The 23,084-nt window shown below is 42.2% G+C and overlaps 1 protein-coding gene across 1 annotated transcript in view; it reads right to left on the minus strand.

The window, feature by feature from the left end:
* Positions 1 to 514: 514 nt before the first annotated feature.
* MYH15 (myosin heavy chain 15) overlaps positions 515 to 23,084 on the minus strand; it is a 42,571-nt gene continuing 20,001 nt past the window's right edge. Inside the window, exons 19-42 of the mRNA XM_019005986.1 lie at positions 22,797 to 22,884; positions 22,445 to 22,562; positions 22,064 to 22,187; positions 21,251 to 21,387; positions 20,635 to 20,890; positions 19,923 to 20,165; positions 19,129 to 19,305; positions 18,493 to 18,638; positions 17,812 to 17,902; positions 16,450 to 16,839; positions 15,352 to 15,478; positions 14,169 to 14,287; positions 13,502 to 13,698; positions 12,143 to 12,492; positions 11,466 to 11,590; positions 8,596 to 8,711; positions 6,502 to 6,694; positions 5,646 to 5,849; positions 4,526 to 4,651; positions 3,963 to 4,133; positions 3,371 to 3,475; positions 2,022 to 2,117; positions 1,365 to 1,502; positions 515 to 647 (exon numbers count right to left, since the gene is read on the minus strand). Coding sequence (XP_018861531.1) covers positions 630 to 647; positions 1,365 to 1,502; positions 2,022 to 2,117; positions 3,371 to 3,475; positions 3,963 to 4,133; positions 4,526 to 4,651; positions 5,646 to 5,849; positions 6,502 to 6,694; positions 8,596 to 8,711; positions 11,466 to 11,590; positions 12,143 to 12,492; positions 13,502 to 13,698; positions 14,169 to 14,287; positions 15,352 to 15,478; positions 16,450 to 16,839; positions 17,812 to 17,902; positions 18,493 to 18,638; positions 19,129 to 19,305; positions 19,923 to 20,165; positions 20,635 to 20,890; positions 21,251 to 21,387; positions 22,064 to 22,187; positions 22,445 to 22,562; positions 22,797 to 22,884 — 3,855 coding nt within the window. The 3' untranslated portion in view covers positions 515 to 629. The remainder of the gene's footprint in view (positions 648 to 1,364; positions 1,503 to 2,021; positions 2,118 to 3,370; positions 3,476 to 3,962; positions 4,134 to 4,525; positions 4,652 to 5,645; positions 5,850 to 6,501; positions 6,695 to 8,595; positions 8,712 to 11,465; positions 11,591 to 12,142; positions 12,493 to 13,501; positions 13,699 to 14,168; positions 14,288 to 15,351; positions 15,479 to 16,449; positions 16,840 to 17,811; positions 17,903 to 18,492; positions 18,639 to 19,128; positions 19,306 to 19,922; positions 20,166 to 20,634; positions 20,891 to 21,250; positions 21,388 to 22,063; positions 22,188 to 22,444; positions 22,563 to 22,796; positions 22,885 to 23,084) is intronic.

Consider the following 23,084-nt stretch of genomic DNA (forward strand, 5'->3'; position numbering starts at 1 on the left):
GGTGGGGAGAGGGACTCTCTTTGGGGTAAAAGGGATTCCTTCAAGGAGGGGTCCATTGTGAGCATTTCTGCATGGGCATCACCCTCTCTTTTGTACACTTATTTTATTAATATTGTTGCTATTAGTATTCATTTTCTTATCTCATTGCTGGTTCCAGGAAATTGTTCTTAGGCTGTGATCTTTCACCTTTTGTGCTTTCAACTCCCAACTCCATTCCAGGAGTGGGAAGGCAGAAGGGAGGGAGAGCAGGAGAGTGGCAGTGTGGTTTGAGAGAGTGAACTAAGAACTACTGTTCATAAACCAGGACAGCTGCTATAACAATCTGCATATGAAATACGTGAGGCTGTGAAGCATGACTGGATTTGCCCTTAGTTTTGATTTTGTCAGGGATCTGCCAATTAGGATTTTTTCCAACATAATGAAGTTGGCTGTTGGTGAGATGTAATCTTCTATTGATCCCTGAGGCTTGGCAAAATAGAAACACAAATAAATGAATGAAATATGCTGTAAGGTCTATTTGGATTTTCACTTGATGTTTATTTCTGTAAGTGCTTATTTTTTCATACATCTGCTTTCAGTTGTGCCTGATTATGTCAAGTATTTTCTCATATCTGTCAGCTTGGACTTTTTTATTCCTCTTCATGAACCTGAAATGCAATTGAGATAGTATTCAACTGTTAAAAATAGAAGTGTGGAGGGGTTTCAGTGTAAGTTCACAAATAAGTGACCAAAGCTTCCCTAATACTTCTTGTTCCCTGATATTACTAGTTTGTATCTGAAACAGACTAGCAGCAATCTAGCCAACATTTGCCATCTTATTCCAGCTAACAATGCAGGTATCCTGTCCTCATTCTAGATTGTATAGATCCTTTTGAAGGCAGAGGACTTCTACAACCCTTTTTCAATAGATGGTGGTGCTCTGAATGACAGTCCCCAGAGTATCCAGGAAATGGGTACTGGTAGCAGTAGACAAGGTATTTCTAATACTACAGGATCAAAGTGATCTCTAAAGTGTCCTTCTCTCCCCACAGGAGATGTCATGATTTTTGGGACAGCAGTCTCCACCTAAATGTGTTTCCTGGCAGCTTCTGCCGTCACTGCCACAAAACCCTTCTTGTGGAGCTGCCACCTCTGCATGTACCACTGAGCTCATCTTTTGGCAGTGCAACACTCTGCTACATTTCCAGAGTTGCAATCAGTGTTAGCAAATAGCATCTGACCAGTAAAATCAAGGGCAGAGTGAAACAAAAAAAAATGTAGAAACCCAAGAATTTATCCTAGTCTACACTACTCTGAGATGTAACAGATACAGAACATCCACTACTGTGTGTTAAACACATCTACCCCATGCCGTATGACCATACCTTTTTCATTCCAATATCTCTTGACTTGCTCCTCAGCTTATTAACTTGAGATTCAGCTATTTCAGCCCTTTCTTCAGCATCATCCAGATCATGTTGCTGTTTTCTGTACTTCGAGAGGTACAGATTGGCTTGAGCTTCCTGGTGAGAAAAAAGAATGTAGCTGATTTCCTCCTGTCCACATGAAACAAAGCTTTTAATTTCAAGTGGGATGGCAAGTGCTCAGCATGAGTAGGTAACAGCTGTATGGGCACCACTTGCCTCCTGCAGAGCTGAGATTGTTGTTGTTTTACAGAGCTGATATTTCTAACGGTATTTTCCACGTTAAGTGAACTGAGAGGCTCTCAACATGTCTTCTGAGAGGCTAGGAGGAAAAAAACTCCTTCCTATTCTTTCCTTTCCTCCCCTTCTCTTGCAAATTGTACTGCAGTCTTAGGATAAAATGGAGTACTTTTTCTTAAATATAGTCAACTCATATGCTATATATTTTAATTTATATATAATATAAATACAGTTTTATAAGCAGGGCTTACGCAGATATGAAAAGAAATATTTATGGACACAAAATGTGTATTTGTACTAGAAGTTTCTATGTATAAAACATTGTGGGTTTAGAACAATGCATCTCTCAAAGGTAAAAAGGCCCAAATCGTTACTTACAGCTTCCTCTGCTTGGTGCTTGTAACTCTTCACTTTTAATTGTAGCTTGTCAATCAGATCCTGCATCCTGGCAAGATTCTTCTTATCTTCTTCTGACTGTATCAAAACCATTAATTGAGTTGATAGAGTAAAAAGGCTTAAAGCATCTCCCACAATCCAATAATTATGGATGCCATACATATTTTAGAAACTTATAGCTCAAGGCACAAGTTAGCCATGTCCTGTGTACACATGAGAAAAATTTCTATGTCATCACTGAAGATGTGTGGAGGGTGAAGACTGAGAGTACCCTTCTCATGTATAGATGTGTAAATATAAATGTATATAAAGATATATATGTGCACACACTTTCAGAGGTGTGCAGATACAGGCAGAGTTCCTTGCTCAGGGGTGAGGAGCATGCTTGTCATTATAAAGTGTGTCATTATATATTGAAGCAGATACGGCTGAGCCTAGAACTGTGTAATTTGCATAATTTGAAGTTTGATTTGCAGGCATTCCTGGTAAAAAAAGCCTGGTTTTAAGCTGTCACACTCCATAAGCAAAGGGACCAGCTAATTCTGCCGGGACACTGTATTCAAATAAACCAACCTTCAGCTTCTACATACAAAATTCAAAGTAAAACAACAGGTAGGAGGCTAAATAATCTCCTAAGGCAGATGGATGGATTTATCTCCTTAATGCTGTTCAAAGCAAAAGGATAAGTGCTCCATGCTGCAGGCCTTTTTTGAAGGGCAAGCAGCATGAGCAGCTGTTAGCAAACCTGCAGGAGGTTCAAGACTAGACCCTGCTGCTCAAAAACAGAGCCCTGGGACTCAGCAACCCTACACTGAGCAGGGCATTAGAGTCACCTGAGTCCTTCTGGCTCCTTTTAGCAACAGCAGCACAGCTGAGAGAGAGAGAGCTGGGCTCTTTCTTCCCCTGCATTGTAAATAGTCATTGGAGCCTGTTCCATATTAATACTGTGCTAAAACTGTCCAAATCCCAGCAACAGAGGCTTTCTAACATTAGTTACAGCAAATCAGGCAAGAGGATGATGATCACTGGCACAGATTGCCCAGAGAAGCTGTGGATGCTCTATCCCTGGAAGTGTTCAAGGCCAGGTTGGATGGGGCTCTGAGCAGCCTGGTCTAGTGGAAGGTGTCCCTGCCCATGGCAGGGGTGTTGGAATGAGATGATCTCCAAGGTCCTTTCCAACCCAAAGCATTCTGTGATGGAAGCCCTGGGGAGATGTTCCTCCTGTGCCTAAAGCTTCCTGCAATCAGAAAGCTCTGACTGAAGCCACTCTTCATCCATAACTGAGGCTGTTGATGACATTTGTTGCAAGTGACCTGGTGGTTACTGCATACCTGGTAAGTCAGCTCCTTTATGCGTCTCTCAAACTTGCGGGCTCCCTTTTGGGCATCCGAATTGCGACGGAGTTCAGTCTCAAGTTCATTCTCCAGCTCACGAACCTGCAAAAAAGGAACACTGTTATGGTGCATATATGTAAAGCAGCAGATAATTTGGTTCACAGTTCAAGAAACACTGACTTGCTAGGTATCTCCATAGAGTCAAATTTCAGGAAGAGATCAAAATGTCACCTTTCTATTCTTTTTTCACAGAAGTATTCCAGCTGCACCATCAGTCATAGGCGCAGACATGTGCAAAGGCCAAAAATGTTTAACAAAGGAAACATTGGGAGAGGCTTTTGCTGATTTTAGGTGCTGGGGCTTTTAATTCTTTTTTAATCAAGGGCTTTATTCATCTGCTGGTCAGTAGCTGGATACTGAAGGGGAAGCATGTCTCCAAGAACTGCTCACCTGCATTTTTGAAACAGAGGAAAGTGTCCGTACTACCCCTTCTTGGCTTCTGTGAACTTATCAGGCAGCACTGGGCTACCAATCTGGTGCCAATTCTGTAAGCAGAAGGCAGTGGTCTGAAGTTGGATCACAAACTTACCCTGGATTCCAGTTTTTGGATCTGCTTCTTGCCACCTTTCAGAGCTATTTGTTCTGCTTCATCCAGTCTTTTCTGGAGGTCTTTAATGGTTTGCTCCATGTTCTTCTTCATTCTCTCTAAATGAGCACTAGTATCCTGCTCCTTTTTGAGCTCCTCAGCCATCATTGCTGCCTGAAAAACAGACACATTTTACAGGAAGTCTCATATGATTTTGGATTATGTTTCAGAATAAATGGTGGAAGATCAGTCCTGAACTATCCATTATCTGGATAATTCACTGTAGCCAAAGGTCCACAGAATTGCTTTTGTGTACATATCTCACCCAGACAGAGAAAATAGAAGGACAGAAAAACCTTGGAGGCCTTTTTTACCCCCTCTCTGTTCTAATGCTTTTATTTCAGATTCCACCTCTCCTTTTTTCTTATTTTTTTAAACCTGTCCTATACCACTAGGGTTCTCATTTACAGTACCTACAAGTAACATTCACTGTGACATTTGCTACACTACAGTGTCCTTAGATGCTGTGGTATGAAAAGAAGTGAACAAGGAGCCAGCCTACTTACATCTGTGATTGCTTTCTTGGCTTTTTCTTCTGCATTCCGGCACTCCTGGAGTGATTCTTCCACTTCATTCTGCATCTGGGAAATGTCACCCTCCAGCTTCTTCTTTTGATTGATCAGGCTTGTGTTCTTTTATTAGGTTTTCCCCAAATTAATAGTGGAAAAGGAGGAAAAGTGATGATTAGAGACAATTCCTCTAAATACCATAACACACCATGGCTTCCTGATTTTTGCTGTTTCTGGATTATTCAGAGCAATATTTGGGAATGGAGACCCAGGTATGTGGTAAGGGCTTTGACTAGCATAGATAGCTTCAGACTGAAGAAATATTAAAAATACTCTCAAAGCTGTAAATATTCAGATTTTGATTCAGATGAAGTAATAAGAAGTAGGCCAAAATAGAATAAATGAAGCTGTTCATTTTGGTAAATTAATGATCCTTAATTAGCCAGTGAAGTGGTTAAAATGACATTACCAATGGACTGTAGAAAATACTGCAAAACATTGCCAACCTGTAGCACATTTTCATTTCTTTGTGATTATTATTTGGTGAAGAGGAGGTTTGGGTTTTAGTAAAAATGCTGCCAAGTCAGGACAGGCCCCTCCATGGCACCCTAGAAATGGTGTCCACCTGGACAACACCCCAAGGCTGATCTCAATGGAGACCTGCAGGCACAGAGAGCACTTTGCTGCAGGTGGGTCCTGTGGTCCTGCATCATCTCCTTATCGTGAGAGCCCAGCCTTGTGGCTTTCACTGCTGACTAACACCACAAAAGCAGTGCCTGCATTGTTCTCCAGAGAAATGCCTCACTGTCAAGGACATGGCTTAACTAAAGCAGGAAACTGATTTTACAGCAGGGAAGAATGAAAGAAATCAAATTCATTCTTTTTATTTTCCATCGGTGTTTTTTCTGGAAGCTGTTTAAAGCAGTTGGATGAATCATCAGTCCCAGCTAACTTGGAGTCAGCTGGAACATCTCCAGAGTAACTCCTCTGTCCCATTTTCCCCCTGGAGGGATGCCAGGGTGTGTCTGACTTGTGATGGCCATGGACCAACAGTGTCAGTGATCAACAGAGAGGGCTCAGGTTAACCAGTGAGGGAGAGGGCACAGAAAAAGCCAACCTGACTGTGAAGCAGGTTCACACGTTCAGTGGCTTCCAGCAGTTCGTGCTCTGCCAGCTTTCTTGCCCGTTCAGTCTGGTCCAGCAAAGCCCTCAGCTCATCCAGCTCTGACTGGAGAAGATTGTTCCTTCTGTCAGAGACCGCCAACTGTTCCTTCAGATCTTCATTCACGTGTCCTGCATCATCCAGCTGCACCTGAAGCTCCTAAAATAAAGCAGCACAACTCCATTTCAAGCCTCTGTCCTTATATCACAGAAATCCAGATGCAGCAGCTACCTGGGACCAATCTCAAGAATTTCGATGCCTTTTATTATACTTTTATTTCCAAACTGTAAGCTGAATAGCTTTTGTGGTATGTGGTGCAATGGAGGAAAACAAATCTGTGTGCTCAAATCTCTCAGAGCTGGTGGGTCTGGGAGAAGAGACAACAGAAGAGGTGCCTTGGCAAGAAACACTTCTTTTTTTTTTTAAGCTATTACAAATGTTGACGCAAACAACAAAGCTGAATATACACACACTCCCTGTACTCCAGACAATCCACTTGCTCTTCACTTCTTTTAAAAGCCTTGCAAGCTCAAAAGAAAATCACAGGTTTTCAGTTCCTCATGCTGTAGCTTGCTGCCCCTGCAAGAGGCTGCAGCCAGCAAGGGTTTTATGACTGGATCTCATCCAGCTTGTATGTAAGTCTGAGAAGAAATCCACATTTCAGTGTTCTCTTACACCAGACATGATCACCAAGGCTCTCCCTTTACATTGTTGGGAGTAGCTTCCCTCTTACCATCACCACTGCTGGTTTGGCCTGTGCTAAGAAAACCCAGCCTGCAAGTACCACTGGGTTCTTGGGGGGCACCAGTACCTTTATTTGTGTCTGCAAACCACGTGCTGACTTGGTTGCTTCTGCAGCATGCCTGTTAGCGTGGCTGAGCTGGATTTCCATCTCATTGAGGTCCCCTTCCATCTTCTTCTTAAGCCGGATGGCCTCATTTCTGCTGCGGGCTTCAGAGTCCAGGGTGGACTGCAGTGAGTCTATGGCACGTTGCTGGTTTCTCCTGGGAAGGACATGAAAGATGGATGGAATGATTTTCCTCTCTGTGCAGAGACATAGAAGTACTTGCAGCAGAAGTGTCTCCCTTCCAGAAATAGTGTATTTCTGGCTGACATAGGTAGCACACATACGTAGCACACAGTTTCCAGTGCCTCACTGAACTGGCTGGTGTACTTCACACCCCCAGCTAACTCCTGATCTGTAAGCACCTCTAGCAACCTTCTTCTGTGTTTCCTTTGGCAGTACTGGAGCAAGGAGTGCTCTCAAAGCTCTTGTAAACACAAGCAAGTATGGATTTGAACCCGACAAGAAGCATCTCCAGCCTAACAGTCACTAAATAAAATATTTACTGAAGAATATCCTGGAATGATTTACATCTCAGCCTTTTGCTGGAGGCATTAGTGGAGGGGATTTATCAAATTGAAGGTAGGTTGCTACGTTCTAAGCTCTAGGTGCTCTTTATAGTAAATGGCATGTGTAAGCTACAATTCATTAAGTCTTAAAATAGATGTTGAAAAAACTTTTCTTGTGCTAATTATAAACGGAATGATTCATCAATACAAATCTGTGTTACGGACATCTAAATTTAGAAGTGATTAAACCCACCCAGTTGACAGCCTGTCCCTCTGGGAAAGGCAGCTTAATGTCAATTTAAAGAAAAAAACAGCTACAAACAACCAAACAATTTTCTTGATTCTGTAACAGAGAAGTCCTACAATGAAAGTTTTGCTCTCTTACAACCAAAAAGTAACTCAAAGCCCAGAATATGACACACATGGAAACATTTATTTCACTGCTGGCCAATTTCAGCTGAAAGTGTAGGAGTTCTGGGAAATCACTAAGTCAACAAGAAAAAACCTGAGGGCTTTATTGCTTCAGCAAGATACTGAACTGTGCCCTAGACTCCCAGAAAACAGCACAGAGAGTCTGCTGAGCACTCATTGTGAAGCAGAAACAGAAAGCAGTGATTAGCACAGCTTGTCCTGAGATCTCTACAATCCAGACATCTCAGGACACCAGAAGGTGAAAAGGCCAAAATATTCTTAGTTTTGAAGAAGTTAAAATATCAATCCCTCTGGGTATGCTGGCCAGGGTGGGTCTTGGAATTAATGTCATGATTCTCAAATTAATAACATTACAACACTGACTAATTCAAGGCCAAAGTTTTTTGAATAAGTACACAGGCACATAGGCTAACATGACTTCCTCTTAAGGGTATAACTCTTCAGACTTGCTTTTCTGCTGGCTGGCAGGGGAGAGACAAAAGACACCATCCTCCTCTCACCAAATTGCTTTCCATTTTTTCCCTATTTATCCATCTTACCTGTGAGTTCCTCTCCTGTTCCATTCACACTTTCTGCACGTCTGCAATTCTCACTGCTTACCCAAATGGTGTACACATAACAGCAAGCTCCTCACATCCTCCCACACTCAGTGTAGCTGTAATTGCATAAATTAACTAAATGCCTTCAGATAACATAGGTTTGAGCACCACTGAGACAAGTACTGCTGATTTTGCTGGGGGGCCACTTGGGAGGCAACCATCCCACACAGGATTAGGAGATGGCAGCTCTCTAGACCTACTTGCCTCCATACTGTCAACATACAGAGTTAGTGGCCCTGGTCTGCTGTGAATTGATTATGCCAGAGAGTTTTTTTACAGCTGCAGTTTGTTATGCATGATGGGTTTAATTGTACACTGTCAGAGACTGATCTGACAGGAATATTTGAACTGAGCAAGGGAAATGTGGTAAATAGTCAGAGCTGGCTCGGTTTCTGGTACAGACAGTACCTGCCTATGCTGGCTTAACTACCTGCGCTGCATTTAACTGGCTTGGGTCCTGAGAATAGTTCCAGGCTTTTCAGACTTTTCGCTTAAGAAGCATGCTACCTCCTGCACAGTACCTTATATTGTCCATTTCTTCCTCCTTTTCTGTCAGCTTCCTTTCAAACTCTGCTTTAACCTGAGAAAGTTCAAGCTGAAAACGAAGTGTCTTACTTTCTTCATGCTCCAAAGCTCCCTGAAATAGAAAACACCAAGAGCTTGCAAACCAGGAATTGATTTTTTTCCCCAAACTACAAACAGCTGCACAAACATGATCCCTTCACACTTCTCTTCCTGTTTCCTCCTTCCGTCTCTCTCTCTAGGCAAGGACACAAGCAGCTTACATTTACAACGCATTTACTTGCCTTCTAATGCAACCTGACAGCTGGAAAACCAAGCAGCAAGCTCCTCAGAGGACAAATTTTCAAATAGTCAACAGCTCACAAAAAACACCCAAACAACACACCAACACCTTCAGCCCTGCCTGCATGGTTTTGACAACAGATGTTCCCTGCTCCACACCTCTGTACAGACACCCTCCAGAAATTCACAGGCTTGTAAGGGACAGGGATAAGCTAAAACAAGATTGTTGTTGGGAGTGTGAAGGGGTCCACACATCCATCCCACTCACAAAAATCTCTCCAAATCACAAAGTGTTAGAAACTTCCCAATTACATAATCTTATTAGGCAAGATGACTTCAAGGAAAGAAATAACAGACATCACCTCTGTATGACAAAATGCAAAAACTCTCTGTCTTTTCTTTCCAATTAATATGAAGTCTGTGAAACAGGGGTGATTTGTGCCTATGTCTTTATTTCTACATTTTTCTCATATATAGAAGTGAAAAACTAAGCAGACAACAGCCCATAAAGAAATAACAAGGCCTCTGACTTTCAGGTCTTGCATAAGCCAGGCTCAGTGTCATTCTGTCCCCCTGCTGCTCTCACTGAACAGGAGCAAAAGCACAGAACTGAACATCATATTTTGGGAGGTATTCTCTGAAGGGTGGAACTGCACAAGCTTAGCTATGCTTCCACCAATGAGGAAACAGAATGAGGATTGAGAAAACAAAGCTGTACTAAATCCCTGCTGATCTCCAGCCAGCATGCAGCAGGTCAGTTAACTACATGCATCATGACCAGGAGCCACAACAGGAACAGCATTAATAGGAGGAATTCATAGGAACGGCACATGGAAAATCTTTGTCATCAGCAGTGACTGCCAGAGGCCAAAATTCACAAGAAAGGGAGAAAATCTGCATTAACCCATTTCTTTCACATTTAGAGTAAGATACATAATCACTTTACTTTTGTTAGTTCCTACTACCACTGAGTTTTAAAAAGCCATCCTACACAGTCCAGGAAAGTGAACTGTGCCCCTTAGATCCCTGAAGGACTAATGTATTCTTCCTAGCAAGGGAAGTTTTTTGACAGGGTACATAATCATTCTCAGTGTCTCAGAGCTGTGGAAGGAAAACATGCTCTTTCCTCTGCTCTGATTATGATACCCATTTGTCTGGCTGTGAAATTCCTGCAATATATAAAGCATCCTAGAACAGACAAAAGAAATGGCACAGCATTGAAGTTATTAACAGATTCCTGTCACTGGGTGACCTTTGGTTTAGCAGATATTATTTAGATGCATTTCAAAATAAACACAGCCTTCACTAAAAATCCCTTGCTATTTGCTGGGATGCTTCTGCCAGCACCATGCACACCCCTTCTTAGCCTTGTAATGCACCTCACTTCTGATAAAATCTGTCTGCTGAGCCCTTGAAGTGAATAACAAGGATTTCCAGTTAGCTTGTTCTGTAGTGGTTTGTTTATGGAGATTGGGATGAGGCAACCCTCTTGGGTATGTGCCTACTTGGCACTGTAGAAATTAAAGCAGTGAGGCCAAATGTCTTTAGCAAATTCCTACAGGACTATTTTCATTTGTCTTCTGAGACTGCTGCATTTTCTAAAGCAGGCTGCAGTATCCAACACAATATCTGAGACCTTATAAAAGAGATAGTCATCAGGAGGCTTGTTTTCTCATTCTCATAAAAAGGAAATGGTGAATTTGCTGCTGGAAACTAGATGGTAGAAATATCTGATAAAAGAGTGTAAGACCACAATTTTCAACATTTCTGTTTTCTGAAAGACTGAAATGTTCTACATCAAAGTGATCAAGGACTGAATTTTGAGGCAGTGGGCAGAAGATTTCTGAGCTTCCTGAAAATGAAAAGCAATACAAACACCAAACCAATCAAGCAGAGGAGGGAAACAAGGCTAGTGCAGGGTCTAGAAAATGTGTCTTAGAAAGAACAGTTGAGGGACTTGGGTTTTTTAGTCACAAGAGAAGATTCAGGGGGCACCTCATCACTCTCTACAACTCCCTGGAAGGAGGTTGTAGTGAGGTGGGAGTTGGTCTCTTCTGCCTACAGCAAGAGGACTAGAGGAAATGACATAAAGCTGAGACAGGGGAGATGCAGATTTGATATTAAAGAAAAAAAAAGGTCACTGTGTTCCACTGTTTGGGCCTTGGAATAGGCTGTGCAAGGAGGTGGCGTAGTCCACATACCTTGAGGCATTAAGGAACAAGTGGCTCTGGTGCTGGGCAATGTGGTTTAGTGGTTTAGGGGTTTCAGGGGTAGTGTGAGGTGGATGGTTGGACTGGATGATCTCAAAGATCTCTTCCAACCTAGATGATTCCACGATTCTAACAAAAACCCAAAGGCTGCAAGGCACCTCCTTGCAAAAGGCCTCCACTGATGATCATAGGGCTGACATCTTCAAAAGTCCTAGTCAGTCTTGAAGACACTGGCTAGCAAGGCTGGAGGAGCTGGGTGCAGAGAGTTTGCGCATGCTAGAAATCAACACATTGGCTGTTTTCCCAAGAAGATGAAAGGGATGGAAAATCCTGATAAAGACACCCTCTTCCTTTTCCCTGGAGCTTTCTTTCCTCACCTCTGCTTCTTCCAGAGCCAGCTGAACTTCTGACTTCTCTTGCTCAACCTGCTTCTTGATTTTTTCTATTTCATGGAGGCTCTTGTTTCCTTCACTAATCTGATTGGTCAGATCAGAAATCTCCTCTGAAACAAAAGAGGATAGATGGATTTAGCAAACAGAGAGTTTGGAACATCCTGCAATTCATGGAGTGTGAATAGAGGACCCATGCCTCAAACTACTACCTCAAGGGCTCTTCTGTATGAGAGCCCTGCCTTCCTTTCACTTACAGTGAGATTTTTTACCTGAACAACTTGAAGGTACAGCTTTTCTTGTGAATGGTTTTTGAAGCAGCTATAGTGATTTAGTTTTTGTCTGTGATCTGCAGGCTAGAACACCATGCTCTGCTGTTTAGGCTTCATCTACTGCATCTCTATCATCTTTCTTGTTCCTCCCTGGAGACTGCCTCCTCTGCCACTGAGTTTCATTGACGAGGAGCAAAGGGAAGCCTTCTCTGCTCTGGCCATACCAGTCTCCATGTTCAAAACATTCACTGGCAGTGTCTCAAATGACATTGGAAAGCTCATCTCAGGATGAGATAAATACCTTTCCCCACAGATGCTGCAGGGCACCTGCATCCCTCCAGCCATCTGCTGATGAGGCTCTTGCACTGGCTGCAGGACCTGAATGAAGCCTACCTTGGAGGTTCTTGTTTTCCCTTTTCAAAGTCTCCAGGTGGTCCAGGGTCTCCTCATAGGCATTCTTCAGCTTGAAGAGCTCAGTGCTGAGGCCACGGGCCTCCTTCTGGGAAGCCTCCAGCTCTGCCTGTGACTCCTCATACTTCTGCTTCCAGTCATTGATGATCTTGTCAAAACCACGCTGTTTCTTGTCCAGCGAGGCAGCTGCTGAGTTGGCCTTCTCCAGGTCAATCATCATGTCTTCCAGCTCATTCTGCAGCCTGTGCTTTGTTTTTTCCAGAGAAGAGCATTTGGCATTGGCTGCCTCAATTGCTTCCTCAGCTTCTTGCAGGCGAGCAGCAAGCTTCTTCCTGCCAGGAGGGAAGACACAGTGAAATGACCAAGTGTCACTGCTGCCGTGTTACCCAGAAAAACTGACCCCAAAGCAATAACTCAGTAAATCAGTTCTGAAAGGGAAAATGAGGAGGGGGTGAGGATGAGGATGGGGCAAGGGGAAAAGGAACAGAGAGGGACTGAGCCTCTAGACAGAAGGGGCTATGATGGAAAAAAACAGCTTAAATTATGAATACTAGTACGTGGCAAAACATTTTGTGTGTGTCTGAATATTTGAAATTGAACTTCTGAACTCTCAGGCACCAGCTAGCTATTTACAAGCTGTAATCAGTATGGCTGGTTGTAAATTTTTTATAAGACCTCCTCTAAATGACAGTGTCATTTTCTTCCAATCAAGAGATATGAGATACCCAACAGTTAGGAGGCTGTCATGCAGTGGGATTTTGTTCATAAACTATTTAGACTGGGAAAACAGGGAGTCCTGGCAAGAAGAGGTGCTGGAAAGAAAGGACAGCCTAGAAAGAGGATTGTGGAGATACTAGATGAAGAAAATATGCTGAAAATGTTGTGAGATCCTGCAGATAGGAGATGTGCAGAGGCAGAAATTGGAGATGTTCAGAGACTGGGAGCAGCTGTACAGTGTGAGCCAACATGACTTTCTGCCCTACTTTCCCAGGGCAGCCATCATCTCCCAGTGGGAAAGGGAAGCCAAGACCAAGGAAATATAGTACTGGGCCTGGGCAAAGTAAAAGAGTGTGACATAACTTTGTTAATAACATAATATAATTTTGTTAGTTCTCTAATAAACTCCAGTATCCACAGCTACTACTCCAGAGACAAAGCCTCAAGAGAAACATTGACCCCCCCCAAGCAATATGAAGAACAGGCCCAAATTACAGCCCTGAGTTTTGAGTGGGAGGGACTTTCCAACCAGGAAAGTTTCCAACCCTATTTCCTTAGCACAAAGCAAGACCTGGTGGGCACAGTCCTGCCAGTCAAGGGCACGCTGAAGCCCATGTAACTCACTTGGCATCTTCCAGCTCCTCAGTTCTCTGAATGGCATCAGTCTCATACTTCGTTCTCCACTGTGCCACTTCTGCATTTCCCTTGGAGAGAGCCCGCTGCAGCTCTGCCTTGGCTTCCTGCTCCTCCTCATACTGCTCCCGCAACAGATCACAGTCATGCCTGGCCGCTTGCAGGGCATGTGCCAGGGCATTCTTGGACTGTGGGAATGGAAAGGTCACAACATTGCAAGGTCACCTACAGCAAAACCAAAATAGCCCCTAGAAACTGAAATGGAGGCTTCAGCTTCTTTCTTCTTTTTTGCCTCTGGCTTTGACAGTTCAGGTCAAGTGAGGCGAAAATTGTTTGCAGTCATCCCTAACCGGTGACAAGGGGAAGAAGCTATCAAGACTGAGGATAATTTAACAACTTTGGAGAAATAGAGAAATAACCCAAGCTTTTAAGATGTAAGATCTGAGATTTTGGCTGTCCTACTGGGTAAGTTTTATTTAGCATTTATGTATGTCAATGATTTTCCCAAACTCTCAAGTCACTCTTGTGACTTGCCTCAGTCAGGGGCAGGAACTTACATCAGTACAATTAGGAATCATTGTCACTCCTATGTCTCATTTCAGCTTTTATCTAGTCCACAATTTCCATTGCATGGAATAGGACACAGTTAAAGCATTACCTTAGTTTCCTCTTCTAGCTGTCTCTTAAGTTCTTCAATCTGTTGTGTAAAGGATGTTTTTCCCCGGGACAGCTGACTTATCAGTGACTCCTTCTCTTCGAGTTGTCTAGTAAACTCACCTGCCACAAGATTTGACAAATAAACAACAACAAAAAAAGGAGCAAATTGATGAAATGACAAAGTTTCAGTCAAAAAATCATAGTCCCACCTGTCCAATTCTGCTGAGGAAAAGAACTCACAGTGATTGTAATTGACCTGTTGTGAAGCTTCTTCCAAAGTTGTAACCATCAGATACTCCACCAGGATAGTTTTTTGCAGATTTTTTTTTCTTTTTTTCAGTGGGTTTAGTGATTTAAGTTTTCTTGTTTGGTCAGTAGGGGATTTTTTGTATTGCCAATAGCTTGAATTATTAATTTTACTTCAGTTTGTGGATCAGACTAGATTGAGGCTTACTTTCATGGGCAGTTGTAGCTGGTTTTACTTCTTTTCAGAGGGCTGCAAAGCAACCTGAGGACCTCACAACAACCAACATACAGAACAGATGCATACATAAGGAAAACTTCACTGGGAAGTGTGTCACTGCAGGGTGAAAACCACAGTCTTACAGGAGACACAGAAGTTACAACTAACAGGAAATGAAAAATATCTCTTTGAAAATACACAGAACAGTGATATCTGATTAGGATGCAGAAATTAAGTAATACTGATTTGGCCAGAAAGGTATCAAGAAGTTAGAGGATATGTGAACATCTTTGAGGGAGCAATGCTCAAGGTCAAGCTGAGGAAGATGGAATTCACACAGGCCCAACTCCTTTTTCCCTCTAGGATTTCTAGATGCATATACCCTTGTTCCTGAAACAATAGGTACCTAGGCAGCCTGGCACATCCTGGGTTCTGAGCTGGCACATCCATTTTGGCTGATGAGATATTATCACTGTATGCTGATAAATGTGGGTAAAGGTTTGTTTCAAAAGCCAGTCCAAGGCAAGGTTTCCCCACCAAGGTTATAAGACTGTTGAAGATAGAAATGCCAAAAGACACGAAGCTACTGCTCCATTCAGCAATCCCAACCCTGCCACCTTCAGAGCAGATGCCATGGCAGAACACATCTCACTGAAGCAGTGTAGAAATGCCCCTGATAAATTCCTGGGAAACAGTCTAGCTGGGCTGAACACGCACATACCGTTCTCACTCTGGAGTTTAGTCTTCTGAGTAGTGAGGTCGTTCATGAGGCGAGTCATTTCCTCCAGTTTTGTTTTTGTCTCATTCAGATGGTCCTCATAAGTGCGACAAAGCTTCTCTGCATTGGCCTAGTGGGAATCAGGAGAAAAACAAAGAGAGTTGTAGCCTCCAGGCAAACATTTGGAAGCTGTAGCCTTCAAAATGTGTCCTTTTTTCTGTGTGTTTTTCTTTCAGAGGAATGGCAGATAGCAAAGACACAAATATCACAGTAGTAGAGCAGGAAAGAGCAGCCCCACATCTGTGATCCCAGGCCACGGGATTCCCCATCAGACCACTTTCCCCATTTGTTTTCCTGAGCTGTATTCTGAATGTAAGCACCAGTGTAAAAAGTCTCTGCAAGAACTTCAGCAGCAATCACGTGCCTATGAAGTTCAGGCATAGCCGCCTCATAATTGCTAGATGGGAAAATCACCTCCAATGAAAATTGCTCTACTGATTCTGCTTTAATTGCCATTTATCATAAATTGGGTTTGATGACAGCTTTCTAACTCTGAGAATACTGACATTTCTTTTCCTCTCTTGCACTGAAATAAATCTATTTCAAGTGCTCTGAAAGCTACTGAGATTATCTACTCAGGAAACAAAATCCAGAATTCAGCTGTAGGAAGTGAAAATATACAGCGTGATCATGCAAGCCTTTGCTTTGCACTCTGTGATAACATGGATCAAAACTGTGAACCAAGGGTAGGATCTGAAAGGAGACTGCTTAGGGTGAGAGATATCCTGACTTGGATGGCATCTCTCCAGTTGTCACCAGCCTGGAGAAGCCCAATTTACTTGACATGTTTTTGTGCCCTGAGATACATGAATAAACAACATGCTTGGGACTGAGGATGCACTGTGTGTTTCAGACAGGCCATCTTAATTACTGTCCCATCTCTAGGGAAGAAGGGTTGTATCACCTGCTGGGTAAGGGAGACATGGTGCAAGACACCACCTTCTAAAACACTTCAGCCATACCAGGTGGCCTGGGAAACCTTCAGACTAGCCTTTGCTACCCATGACTTTTCAGGGCTTTGGAAAGCCTCAGGACCCTTACTTTTCCCTTGACCATCTGCTCCATGTTGGATGAGAGATCATCCACTTCCATCTTCAGCTCGCTTTTCTCCTTCTCCAGTTTCTGCTTGACCCTCTGCAGGTTGTCCAGCTGCTCCCCCATCTCGGCCACACTGTCCGCGTGTTTCTTCCTCAGCGTGGCGGCCGTGGCCTCGTAGTGCAGCGTGGCCTCCTCCAGGTCCCGCCGCAGCTTCAGGAACTCTGCCTCGCGTTTCTTGTTCATCTCCAGCTGGGCAGCTGTGGCTCCCCCAGCCTCCTCAAGACGCTCACTCAGTTCCTCCAGCTCTCGGGCCAAATCTGATCTCTGCTTTTCCACCTTGGCTCGAGCAGCTCTTTCTGCTTCCAGCTCCTCTTCCAGCTCTTCTATACGAGCCTGCCAGAACAACATGAACACTTTGGGGTCAGTTTTATGATGATTCCCATCAGAAGACCATGAGGCACCTTACAAACTGCTAAACCCTCTGTCAGCCCATATTTTACCTCTCTGGCAGAAGCTCAGCAGTTAAAGGACTTGGCCATTTGTGTCAGTAAATCAGATCCTGAGCTATGTGATATGATGATGAGTCACATCTCGCTTGCAGTAGATTGTTCTGCAAGTTCTAGTTCAAGACATATAGGTCCAGTGCATTGACCTTATGTTCATGTGTTTGACATTCAGTGGAAGTACATGTGAGGACTTAGGTGCTAGTAGAGCTAACTGCAACAAATTCTCATTTGAGACCTGCACAACTGGAGTAATTTATCTCTAGGAGTCTTAAGACAGTGTCAATACAGCAGTGTGTAGAACTGCCTGGAAAACAAATATTTTTTGGAAGCAGTTCTTTTTATTAAATGATTATTTTCACCAATCTGCACTTTACATCCAAGTTATACAAATATTCTTTTTTAACAAAAAAAGGTAGAGCTGTTATTTTTTAGTCCAGACATTGTGTCTGGACTGTGCTGAATTTTCTTGGCCTTTTAATTTCTGTTGGAAACTTCCTGTGTCTTTTAAACTTTTCTCTAAATTTCAAATCCATGCTTATCACTGCTGAACTCCTCTCCAGGAACTACCCTCACCTCCATGGTTTGGAACAATGTTATGTGCCCAAAACAAATCACCAGAGTCTTTCTGCCTTGCCTGAAACCACTGCCATTCTGTGGTCATCTGCCCTGCTACTGGGAGGACACACTGCAGAACAACCATCCTGAGGAAAAAAAGGGATCTGTCTGGGAAGCTGTGGACATGTACCACTTTGTGTCTCAAAGAGGAGCTGCAACTAGCTGTGAAAAGTTTCTGCAAGGTCTTTCAGTGAGGCATAAAGAGAAACTTGTCCTAAGATATACGATAAAAAAGCAAGCTGACCTGAAGCTCCTTGATCTTCTTCTGCAGCTGCATCACTATAGCTTGTTCATCTTCTATCTTGGAATTCAGCTGGCTCATTTCAAATTCTTTCCTAGCACAGAAAGGAAAATCCTACTGTGACAATTTGCCTTGAAGCTTGAAGTTAGGAATTTGAAATTTTTAAAGAGTTGTTCAATAAAACTTGTAACGCATCTAAAAATGAAAACAATTCTCATGTATTACAATTTGCATGAGAACACATTTTCCTCTGAACAGCAGTTTCCAAGTCAAGCCTCTTCATGCATTTGTGCAATTATATTTCTGGTTCTTTGTGTCATACAAAAATAATGCTATTTTCAGACTCAATGGACAAACATATTTAACAGAGTCAGGTCTCCCAACAATACTGCCACATCTAGTTAGGATGAACAACCTTAGAAAATTTAGTCAGATTTCTCCTCTGAGCAATGAAAAACATTAATAAGTTTCTGGGTTGGTTTTTTTTAATGTAGGAAGGTTTAATGAATTCTAGTGTTTTGGGTATTGTGTACACAAGAGTAATTTTGTCTCCCTCCTTGGCTACACATTTTCATAATGGAATTTTCTTTCAGCCACCATCAGAGCAGGATGACACACCTGAAGGCTCTTAAATGACACTGTAACTGTGCTGCTTTATTTGGTACAACAGAATCAACTTCTTACTTTTTCAGCTTTTCTTCCATCTGCAGCTTGTCATTCTCCAAGTCCATGACACTCTCTTGGGTCAGCTTCAAATCCCCTTCCAGTTTGCGTTTTGCCCTTTCTAGGTCCATCCTGACTTTCTTCTCTTGTTCAAGTGATCCCTCGAGCTTTAGGAGCAAAGTCACTTAATGAATATATTGAACACAGATGGTTTACAATAGTCAGATGTAGGCTGTGCCCTACAGTTCTCTGCTGAGCTGTGAAGCAGAAGCACTTAAGCATCCTAGCAGGGTTTGTTTTCTAGCAGCCAGTGGGAATAAGGGCTACAGAAATAGAACAAAAGGGTTAGTCCATGCTTTACATTTGTGCAAGCATTACAGTTCTCTTAGTGACAAAGGTCTGTTTGACTTCATGCCAGTTACACTGCGAGTGCAAATTGGGAGGATTTTCCCTTGTTATTGCAGTCCTTTGAGAGGCTGAACACAGATCAATTTTTGTGGTATTCCTGTAATTATACCTTTTACAGACAGTACAAGGAGTACATTTCTAAAAGGAGAGGAATATTTCAAAGTTTTGCAAGCTTTCAGTCTCACGAAAGGTCCACTCTAAGTGGTGATCAAATGAGCCTTGTGAAACATAAAGGAAGAACCAGCTTACATCATCCACTTGCTGTTCCAGCTTCACTTTAGCTTTGCTCAGTGTGTTGACCTTGTCCTCTTCTGCTTGTAGGTCATCCAGAACTTGCTGATGAGATTCCTGCAAGGACTTTTTCTCCTTGGTAAGTTTGCTGATATTCTCATCGAGTGTTGCCATTTCTTCTGTCAGATTTTTCACCTGTGTGAAAAAAGGAAGATATGTATGTAAGACTTTGAAGGAAGGGATTATCATAACATGTCTCAAATTACTATCTGATCTGAACTTGCAAGCAGGAAAACAAGAGAAAGAAAGGGATCTCTCCCCTCCCAGCACCTCATGGCTTTTTGAGTTAAATTGTCATCAAGGCAGTTAATGTCTGCCAGTTTTTGATGTGGGCATAGTACATTTTTTCAAACATACTAAATTATTTTCAGAGTCACTCCCATTGTGGTGTACTCCAGCTTCTGATTCTCTCTGGGAGGAGCAGGAGAGGAGATTTTTACATTTAAAGCATTTTCACATGCTTTAAGGAGGAGAGCTGAAGGAATTATGGTTACAGCAGAAGATTGTTTATCTAAAAATGCCCCAAATAGTTTTATTCTTTAGCTGAAGTGCAGTAAGACTTACTTAAAAAAAAAAAAAAGGAAACGGGCTCAGAGGTAACAATTTTTGCCTCATAAAGTCAAATTACTGTACCTACAGACCCTTCCTTCAGTGTGGCATGTGTGACAAACAGTGTAAAACCATCAGAAGACCTGTAGCACTTGTCATAAAGGTGCCCATCCTCTCCTGAACACATGAAGTTCTGAATGTACCTTGTTTTCAGTAGCATGTTTCTCTTTCTCTACTTTTGCAAGTGTTATTTCAAGATCATCAATATCCTTCTTAAGCTCAGAGCACTCATCTTCCAATTTTCTCTTCTTAGAAGTCAGCTCAGAATTCATCTCTTCCTCATCCTCAACCCTCTCTGTCAGCTCTTTGACTTTGGCTTCCAGCTGAATCTTGGATTTAATCAGCAAGTCACAGCGTTCCTCAGCATCTGCCAGAGTGTCTTGCTCCTGGTGTGGCACAAGGAAGAGGACAACAATGACTCCCTGGCATTTTCTCCCTCACTTGTCCCCTAGCCTGTAACTGGTCAGGGAGCCTGATACAAAGCAAGAAAGCAGAGTAAGGAAAATTTCCTTCTCTTGATTTCAGAAGACAAGTAATTAACAGAGCACGATAAAATAAGGGTGAGCGTGACTAGTCTCATAAAAGACTACTTGCATGTGTTACTACTGTGGACATTGCCTTGAATAGAATCTGTTAAGATTTGCATTGTTAGCCCACCTGGTTATATGCTGGTTATATATGCATTTATATAGTTATATATGCTAAAACACGAGAACTTGTATCCACTCTGAATTTTAGCAAGGCTTTGACATGATCAGCAATTTATTTTTATTAAATTCCACTAACACTCTAGTCTGCAAACCTTTGAGTTTCAAAGAACGTCTAATAAGTATATAAATCTGTGTGTCTACTCACAGCTTGCAGCTGGAGAAGCAAATCATTTTTTTCCTGAACTAAAGAGACTTGTTTTTCCTCAAGTTCCTTTCTTCGGGCTTCGGATTTTTCCAGGGCCTCCTTCAGCTTCAAGAATTCTTCCTTCATATTGGCCATCTCCTTTTCAGTTTCTGCTGTCTTCAGGAGAGGCTTGATCTTAAAGAAAAGCTTCATCCAAGGCCAGTTCTTGACAGCCATAAAGGCGCGGATATTCCACTGAATTACAAGAAGGGCGTCCCTGGTTTAAAAGAAAATAAACAAGATTCCCCAAATCTTAGCCTGAATTGAAAAAGTGAGTTTTCATTCTCAGTCTGTTTCATAGTTCTCTTCTGAGCAATGTTAGGAAACTGTACTAATTTCCAAGAGACACAAGAAACTTCCTCCAGATCTCTTTATTTTTGGAGACTCAAAAAATTTCTAAATCTCATTTTCACCAAAGCTGCAGGCAAAGTTGCTATTATTTTTATCACACATACACTTAAAGCTTTTAATTTAGGGTTATCTGTTGCCTTAGGGACTGTAATTAATGGCTCTATTCAGCTTATAATTAAATGGTAATTACTATTATCTGCTAAGATTTAAGGGGATGCCTTCATACCTGCGCTCCACTATCTTCTGAAACTCAATCCGCATCAATCTGCCGCGTGCTCTTGCCTGGATCATTGTTAAGATTTTTGCAAGTCTTTCATCCCTCATTTCTTCTAGATGGCCCAAGAGACCAGCCTTGAAGAACACCTGGTACATGCACAGATGTCAGTTCACCACAGAGAAGGTTTTGTATCAGAGTTACAATGACCTTGTTGAAATGGTTCACACTGGTATTCTTATTGACACATCAGAAACTAGGAGAGTATAGAGGGCCAAATACTACTTGCATAAGGGACTTCACTGTACAGTTCCAGAGTTGTTTTAAAACTGGGTTTTATCTCCCCAGTTTTGAATAGGCTGAACAGTTTTATGGCCACAATCCCTATCAGCTGCAGCAGGGTTCCAAGTAGGTCAGCTGAACCACAACTCCTGACTCCCAGAAATCCCTGCTAATGGGATCATGTGAGAATTGCACATGGCCTCATTTCAAAAGAGGCAGCTGATCTTGTGGCCCATCTATGTTTGAATGTACCTATATAATATTAAATAAGCTATTGTTTTACTGGGGTGCATGGAGCATCAGCTGCTGCTGTGTCTGCTTGTAGAGTTGCTCCAATAAAAGCTTTGAGCTAGACAGTTAAATTTCCTCTAGCACAGCTTAGAACCTAATATCACTTTGCTTCTATTTTGCTGCCATTTTGCTAGTATTATTAAATCTCCATTAAACACCACCACCAGAAACTGCAGTGCCATACTCTGCAAATTAAATACCAGATCTATCACTTTTCTCTTTACATAAGCAATGATAGTCTCTTCCAGTTACCTTGGTGTGTCCAAAACGGTATTGGGTATGGTCAACATCTAAAGATGCCATCAGTTTTTCAGCAGCTTTTCTGCTATCCACAAACTTGTCCTCTGGGATTGCTCCTGGGTTCAGGATGCGGTACCTATTAATAACAAATGAGAAATGTGTAAAATTGGCTTAGATTCTGCTTTAGGGTTTTTTTCCCTCTTCCCCCAAAAACTTAAAAAATAAAAAAAACCCCAAACCAAAGCACCCAGGGTCTTTAATCAATCTGCTTTGTATCTAGACAGACAGAAGGAGGAGCAGAATTCTGCATTCCATGTCAGGCAAACAGAATGGAAGATAAATGGATGAAATGAAACTTGAATGGATCAGGAGACAGTCATAGCTCTGCATTACCTTTGTTTGAAGTCAGCATAAAGCACCCTGTTTGGGAAGCCCTTCCGGCAAATGCGGATGCCTTCCAGGACACCATTACAGCGGAGCTGATGCAAGACAAGGAATGCATCCATTTCTCCTGCAGGGGAAAACAAGGCTAAATTAAAAGGAGTTTCTCCACAGGGCTTCATCTTCATTTCCCCAAGGAAACTGGAAAATGTGAGATGACATCTCCTGAGAGAGCAACATGATTGGATAAGGTAAAAAGCACAGACAGTATTTAAAATAAAGTACAATCTGGTGACTCAGAAGTAAGTAATAGAATGACAGAGCTAAATACTCTAAAATCTTAAGACTATTGTCTTTTTCATACCTGGAGTTTTTGATTCATTGGGGATAATGCATCGTACAAAGTGAGGGGCTGTAGATTTTAGGTTAGTCATCAGCTTATTTAAATTTTCCTAGAACAGACACATTGAAAACATGATTAGTTTTAGCAGTTTAGTGGAATTCCAATCACTATTTCTTTGGTTTGCTGGTTGTTATTTTAAGAAGCTCATTTTTCTAAAAATTCTCCAACAAAATTATAAGCTTACCAAAATTATTAGAGAGAAATGTGTTCAAATAAACCAAAGTAATATTTAACATTATTATAGGATTC

This window comes from Parus major, chromosome 1 (assembly GCF_001522545.3).
Source record: "Parus major isolate Abel chromosome 1, Parus_major1.1, whole genome shotgun sequence".
In the NCBI taxonomy this organism is placed as follows: domain Eukaryota; kingdom Metazoa; phylum Chordata; class Aves; order Passeriformes; family Paridae; genus Parus; species Parus major.